Below are 7,691 nucleotides of genomic sequence, written 5' to 3'. Positions count from 1 at the left end.
CTCAAAGAAATTCACAAAGTACATAGTTTTATATATAATAAAGACATATTAATGAAACACCAGCAAAATAATCTGTTTAACTTTGTTTTACCCAGTGCCTCCGAAACTTATTTGATCCGAGAATGGTTTTTTGGTACTGCCTTTTATTAGCCTTTGGAATAGTGTTAGCAGTTTCAAAAATGCTGTTTTAAAGCAGTTCAATTTAAATGTATAATCTAGCTTAATCTCCAATATGTAGGAAATCGTTTTTATATAAATATTACTACCAAACACCATTTCAGCTTGCATCTTGGTAGTACTATTTTTGGCAAGCCAACCATGGTCAAATGCTTATCATTACATTTGCAGGAAAGCTAGTGGAGCAGAGGAAGCACAGAGACGCGGCCACAGTTTTGGAACAGTACGCCCAGGTAAACTCAGTTCTTCCCTTCTAAAACTTCCCCAGTTAAGAAGCACAGACTTTCTCATTGTACCTTAGGGATCACGAAAATTAAAAGAACTATGGGTAGTTAGGAAGTCTAGAGATAATATTCCTGTGTTAGGAAGTCCAGAGATAATTTCCTTCCATCTTGCTGACTTGACTTGAAAATCTAAATTCAGTTTATCTCTATATAATTATAAGTTCTGTGAGGAAGAATACCAGAGTGTTCTACTATAATATATTCTAGTGATTTGGCCTTGGTGCAGAGTACTAAGTTAAATCTCAAGGAAGCTGTACTTTTTATGTTAACTCACCAAAGCAGAAACAGTGAGAAACGACTAGTCTAAAACAAGGTGATTGGACTTTAGACACTTCTTTTGGCTTTTACTCTCATTCTCTGTTGGGAATAACTCTTTTTATCTCAGGTAGCTTGATGTGTTCCAATTTTTCACATTATAAAGATAAATACTTATACCAGCTTTTGATAGAATATAGGATTTATTGTGAAAATAATAAAACTATACATTGACACTTGCCGCAGACTAACAGGACACATGTACACAGCTGCCACCAAGGATTACTACCTTCTAGAATTCTGGCCTTTGATGAGAGAGTGTTTTTCTAGTTGTTAACAAGTGGGCATATTTGCATAACATAATTGTGGTTTTAAAATCCTTTAGTGTCTTTCACATAATAAGGGTGAAAGAAAGAAAATAGCTAAAATTTCATATTAGTAGTTCCTTGAAAGTAAATATATTGGGTGATTGGCTGAAAACATCAATGAATAAAATATGCATAATGCAGCAGAAAAAGAGGAAGATCAAATATGAGATGGATTGACTTCATTAAAGAGGCCATAGGCCTGAGTCTACAGGAGCTGAGCAGGGCTGTTGAGGACAAGACACTGTGGACATCACTCATTTGTAGGGTTGCCAGGAGCCAGAGCTGAATCATCAGCACACAACACCACAAATAGAGGGAAAAAGTTAGAGTAGAAAGATGTAATATACCACCTAAGATGGTTAATTAAATGGATAAGATGCCACCATCTTTTTCTCTTTGTAAATGAAGATTAATTCATATGTATTGAATGTATATATATAATTTATATATATTTAATTGGGGGTGTACTTTAAATACAATAAAATTTACCAATGTTAAATTAATAGTTGGATGAGCTTTTACAAATGTTTATAGTTCTATAACCATTACAATCATGATATAGAACATTTCTGTCGCCCCCTCAAAAGTTCCCTAGTTCCCCTTTTGCAATCAGTCTTCTCCTTCCACTCCCAACCCCTATCAACCTCTGATCTGCTTTCTGTCATTACAATTTTGCTTTTTCTAGAATTTCATATAAATTGAACCATCTGGTATGTGGTCTTTTTCGTCTGGCTTCTTTCACTAACATAATGCTTTTGATTTCTAACATTTCTTTTGATTTTTAAAATTTCTGTCTCTCTGCTTATATTACCCATCTGTTCTCACATTTTGTCTACTTATTCCGTTAGAGTCATTAGCATATTAATCATACTTATTTTAAGTTCTTGGCCTCATAATTCCAACATCCCTGCCATGTCCGAGTCTGGTTCTGAGGCTTGCTGTTTAAACTGTTTTTTGTATTTTCTGTATGCCTTGTAATTTTTTGTTGAAAACCTGATGTGATGTACTGAGTAAAAGGAAATTCAGTAAATAGGCCTTTAGTGATGTGATGATAAGGTGTAGGTGGAGAAGAAGCTTTCTATAGTCCTATGACTAGGTCTCTATCTTTTAGTGAGCCTGTGCCCCTGGCCTGTGAACCTCACTGGTGTTTCTCGACTTTTCACCCCTACAAGGCTAGAGGGAGCTGGAGTTGGGTAGTTCCCTTCCCCTACTTAAGTTAGGCCCTGATAAAACCCACTTTGGTTAGGCTCTGGAAAAATAGTTTCTTTTGAGAGCAAGCGTTGTTAGGAAGAACAGCATGCTCTGGGTGTATTTTAAAATGGTACTTTTCCCCTTCCCCTGCTGGAAACAAAAGACTCTCCTCTGATACTTCACTGTGAGAACCTGGTAGGGCTCCTGGGGGTAAAAACTCACAGAATGTAGCAGCCTTCCTAAGTCTGAGCCCTCACAGGGTTTTTAACTCTTAGTGGTATCCGTGAGCCTCCAGCCCTTTGTCGATGACAGATTGGATTTTTCCTACCCCCACTGCTGATTCTGGTAGAGATTTCTGTTTGTGGGTTTCTGGTCTGGTAAGTCATAGTCGTCTGTATCCACCTGACTGTCTCTTCATTTGGGGAGCTGCGGCTTGCCCCGTGACCTCTGTTCTCTCACAGATCTAAGAAGAGTTGTTGATTTTCAGTTTTTTCAGCTTTATACTCATTGTTAGGATGGAGTAGCAACTTCCAAGTTCCTTATATGCCGAACCGGAAATTGGAAGTTGTGATGCTTTTGAAGTCATCCCTGTTGTAGCATATATCAGTTTATTCCTTTTTATTGTGTTGAATAGTGTTCCATTGTAGGAATATATCACAATTAATGGGAAAAAAATAAAAAGTAAGTGTTGGCAAGGATGTGGGTAAATAGGAGCCCTTGTACCTTGCTGGTGGATTGTAAAATGGTGTAGCCACTGTGGAAAACAGTTTGGTGGTTCCTCAAAAACTTAAACATTAAGTCACCATATTACCTAGCAGTTTCATTCCTAAATATATATGAAGAGAAATGGAAATATATGTCCACAAAGAAACTTGTATACAAAGGTTTATAGTAGCATTATTTATAATAGTCAAAAGGTAGAAACCACCCCAAATGTCTAGCAGTGACAGACAAATGGATAAATAAATTGTGAGATAAACACAACACATACATACAGAAGAATATTATTCAGTCATTAAGAGGAGCAAAAAACTAGTACATGCTACAACTGGATGAGCCTTGAAAACATTCTAAGTAAAATAAGCCAGAAACAAAGGGACAAATATTGTATGATTCTACTTATATGCAATACCTAGAGTAGTCAGATTCATAGAGACAAGAAGTAGAATGGTGGTTGCCAGAGGCTGAGGGTATGGGAGCATGTGGAGTTATTATTTACTGGGTTTAGAGTTTTAGTTTTGGAAGATTAAAAAAAAGTTCTGGAGATGGATGGTGGTGATGGTTTCATAAGTGTAAATTTACTTCATGCCACTGAACTGTACACTAAAAAGTAGTTAAAATAGTAAATTTTGTTATATATATTTTACTACAATAAAAAATAAATTGAGAAAAAAAAGGAACGAAAGAACTGGTACAGGCTACAGCTTGGATGAATCTTTTTTAAAAATTAATTAATTTAATCGAAGAAATTTAAATTCCCCCTTCCCCTCCCCCTTACCTTCTAGTAACCACTAGTTGGATGAATCTTGAAAATGTTGTGCTAAATGAAAGAAGCCAGGTACAAAAGGTCTACTAATGTTTGATTCCTTTTATATGACAGATCTAGACTAGACAAATCTAGCAAGATAGAAAGCAGATGAGAGGTTACCAGGGAATGAGGAGAGTGAGGGTCGGAGAGGATTACTAAATGGGTATGGAGTGTTTTTATGGGCTGATAAAAATACTTTTGTGGTTACACAACATTGTGAATACAGTAAATATCAAATTGTACACTTTAAAATGATTAATTGTATGTGATTTTAACCTCAATACCACACGCACACGCAGGTCAGACAAAACACATCCTGTTGTGTTCCTTTGTGGACCTGTACTATGGACCTGTTATTGTGGTGTAGGCTAGATAATCCATTGAGATGTGGGAAGAAAATTTTTATTTTTACTTAATCTTTCTAATTAAAACTTAAAGTAGTACATATGTATTATAAATTGATGCTTGTACTCTTACCAGTGAAAATTTTTAATCATGTATCCCAATAAATAACTACTTAATGTACTTATAAAGCAAATAAAACAAAACACATTTTAAAAGGTAAACTATATAAGACAACTGACTTGGTTCCTCAAGTAGTCCCTGTCATAAAAAAGGGGCCAAGGGGTATACATTAGATTAAAAGAGATATGAAAGACATAAGATACAAAATGCAATGCATGGCCCTAGATTGGTACCTGATTTGGCTTAATCTACTAACTACTGAAAGCAAATACAATAAAAACACCTCATTTCTACCACTGAAGAGATTCCTGTTACTAGCATCTCTTTCCTTCTAGAGCCCGCTGAAGCTCACTTGCTCTGTCTGTCTCTCTCCACACACACATGTATTTTTAACTAAAATGACATTATACTGGTTGTGCTATGCTGTTTGCAATTTGTGTTGTTTGGTTATGATCATCTTTCCATAATTACACATTTTATCTAATAATTAAAATTCGAGTTCCTTGAATGGTTCCAAAACCGATTACAGTAGATTAAGCCAAATTAGATACCAGTCTAGGGCCATGTATTGCCCTAGACTGGTATCTAATTTGGCTTAATTTACCATACATTTTGTGTCTTATATCTTCCACATCTGTTTTAATCTAGTTTATACCCCTTCCCCCCTCTTTATGACAGTGACTACTTGAGGAAACCCAGCCAGTTGTCTTATACAGTTCATCTTTTAAAATGTGTTTTGTTTTATTTGCTTTATAAGTATATTAAGTAGTTATTTATTGGGGTACATGATTAAAAATTTTTACTGGTAAAGGTACAAGCATCAAAAATGTTTGAAGACTAAAGGGTAGTTTATTACACTCATTTTTCAGTTTTCTGCAGGTTTAAGTTTTTTGAAATAAAAAAATTAGAAAAAAAACTTTAAAAGAGCAAAAGAAACATTTAGAAGATTACTCTTCTGGTGTACTATTTTTTCAAGTGTGGACTTATTAATTCAGGAGCCCACCTAAACCTGCCGAATCAAACTTGGTGGTGACGTTGGGGAAACGGGTGTTTTAACAGACCTCTCTAGTGGTTTTGATGCTCAGGGACATAGGGAAATGACACTTACATGTGATTTTTTTTTAAATATCCAGAGTCTATACCTCTCCTTTGTCTTTTGGATCAATATTTATTGAGCATGTATTCTAGGCCAGGCTCAATGCTGAGAACTGGGACTAAGCGATAGGTAGAAAGGCAGATAGAGGAATATGACATGCTTATGTCATTAACCTGTTATTTTCCTTGGTGTTCCTTTGTCAGGATTATGAAGAAGCTGTACTCTTGCTGTTGGAAGGAGCTGCCTGGGAAGAAGCTCTGAGACTGGTAAAAGAAGTTTAAAAATCCTGCCAGTGTTAGGTGCTAAGCAGAGCGAGAGTACAAGGGAGTCAGGGTCAGCTGGAGTCCCTTGTCTTCTGAAGGTAGTGAAATTAAGTAGCAGTTCAGGTACCCACTCTAAGGATAACCACTGTTTTTTAAAAACCATTTAAAAAATTTATTCTTGATGTTTGGAATTAGTCCTCTAAATGTGAAATATTATTGGCTTTTACTTAAATGAGTCAAATTTTCATTGGCTGCCTTATAGGAGGTTTGTGCCTTTGAAAAATATCCTGGTCACCTCTGAAAGTGATCCATTTCTTTCCAAGTATCTTAACTCTCCAGTGCCTTAAAGTTTTCCTACCTAAAATTATTGTATCTTTCCTTCTAGGTATACAAATACAACAGACTGGATATTATAGAAACCAACATAAAGCCTTCCGTATTAGAAGGTGAGGATTACATTTTAGATAGAATTCCTCGTTTAGAAGTGTAGAGATGGGGAGGAGAGAGAGGCAAGTGCTCCGTTATTACATCCTTTCTTCATGTGTTATATGGAGTCACTCAAAATTCTCCAGCGGGTCTAGTATTTAGTTCTGACTAGGATTTTAAAACATGCCAAACTGTTAAGTGATAGCACATAAAATATTTGAACATCAAAAACCTGTGATAAGATACAGTTAAGAATCTGTGTGTTTGGGAATAGTTGGTAAACGTGAAAGGAACTATATATTAGAAAATAGTATTGTATCAGTGCTCAATTTTCTGCATTTAATAATTATATTGTGGTTATATTAGATAATATTAAACCACCTTATTTTTAGGAGAGAGATACTGAAGTATTAAGGAGGGGGCGATCAACTTACTCTCAAAAGGTTCCACAAATAATAAAATAATTGCGTGTGTATACAGAGAGAGAGAAAGAAGCAAGAAGCCAAAAATTTGACAGAATATTAACAATTGATAAATCTGGGTGAAAAGTTTACACCTGTACATTGAACTATTGCAACTTTTATGTAGGTTTGAAATTTTTTCAAAATGGAAAGAACCACTTTTGCAAATGAAGTTGATGGTTCCTAACGAATAGATGAGCGTTATTAGTTCTAGAATACTCTGGTGGTCACTGTGACTCCTTACGAGCAAAGTATAAAAGGACATCAGTTTGACTTACAGAAATCTTTGGGAGTTGGTGTGATTTTTAGCACAGTCTGCTGTCTGATGTCTGGCCTTTCTGATATTAACATACATTAACATTTTCACCATGCCTGCTCCCTCCCCCCGATCCTAATTAAAACTATGGGAAGGTTCTTTTTGTATCATTCACCTTAGGTACCCCTAACTTGATACTGAAAGTATGTTTCCCGACCCGACAACAGCATTAGCTGGCTCTTACTTGGATTTTCTCCACTATTAATAACCTAGAAAAATGCTGACAGTTCAAGTGCATAGGCTTGATACCCGTGTTTAGGAAGCATTTCAGTGGCTTTCCTATTTTTGTGAACAGCTTCCTGTGTACTCCTTTTATTTTCCAGTCCTTCTTTGAGTTAGGTATCAAATCTTCATTCAGTTGTATGTTTAGTAGTTGAGAGTTATTCTAGGATGATGTTGATAAACTCTAAGATCTGGTTCATTTTCCTAAAATGATGTAGGTAATACTCAAGGAAAAATCTTGCTTGGAAAACCTAGTAACCTGTTTTTTGGTTAAATTCTAACTCCCTCACTCCTCCTGCTCTAGTTTTCTTTCTTTCTTAAACATGATGCTGAAATTATTTTCCATCTGCACCCCCAGCCCAGAAAAATTATATGGCATTTCTAGACTCTCAGACAGCCACATTCATTCGCCATAAAAAACGTTTATTGGTGGTTCGCGAGCTCAAGGAGCAAGCACAGCAGGTGCATCTGGGTGAGTGTTGCATGAAGACCGCTGATGGTGGGGTGAGCGGGGCAGGCGTGGATGGTTCCATCACCCTTGGTCTTAGCTGCTCATTGTGCCTCCTGCAGTGTGAGTGCGGTGTCATGAGGATGTCTGAGGCCTCTGTTCAAGCCCTTAGGGGCTGTGTGTGTCTGTTC

The 7,691-nt window shown here is 36.4% G+C and overlaps 1 protein-coding gene across 5 annotated transcripts in view; it reads left to right on the top strand.

The window, feature by feature from the left end:
* ELP1 (elongator complex protein 1) overlaps nt 1-7,691 on the top strand; it is a 54,193-nt gene that overhangs the window by 37,243 nt on the left and 9,259 nt on the right. For all 5 annotated transcript variants that reach the window (XR_001518139.2, XR_001518138.2, XM_006906086.2 and 2 more), the window contains 4 exons: nt 349-410; nt 5,568-5,630; nt 6,013-6,073; nt 7,411-7,524. Coding sequence is in view for 3 of the 5 variants with exons in the window: in XM_006906086.2 (XP_006906148.1) it covers nt 349-410; nt 5,568-5,630; nt 6,013-6,073; nt 7,411-7,524 (300 nt within the window). In the remaining 2 variants the exon portion in view is untranslated. The remainder of the gene's footprint in view (nt 1-348; nt 411-5,567; nt 5,631-6,012; nt 6,074-7,410; nt 7,525-7,691) is intronic.

The sequence above is a fragment of the Pteropus alecto genome, unplaced genomic scaffold (assembly GCF_000325575.1).
Source record: "Pteropus alecto unplaced genomic scaffold, ASM32557v1 scaffold111, whole genome shotgun sequence".
Classification (NCBI taxonomy): domain Eukaryota; kingdom Metazoa; phylum Chordata; class Mammalia; order Chiroptera; family Pteropodidae; genus Pteropus; species Pteropus alecto.
The sequence above is the reverse complement of the archived record's forward strand: the minus strand, read 5'-3'. Positions and strand labels throughout refer to the sequence as shown.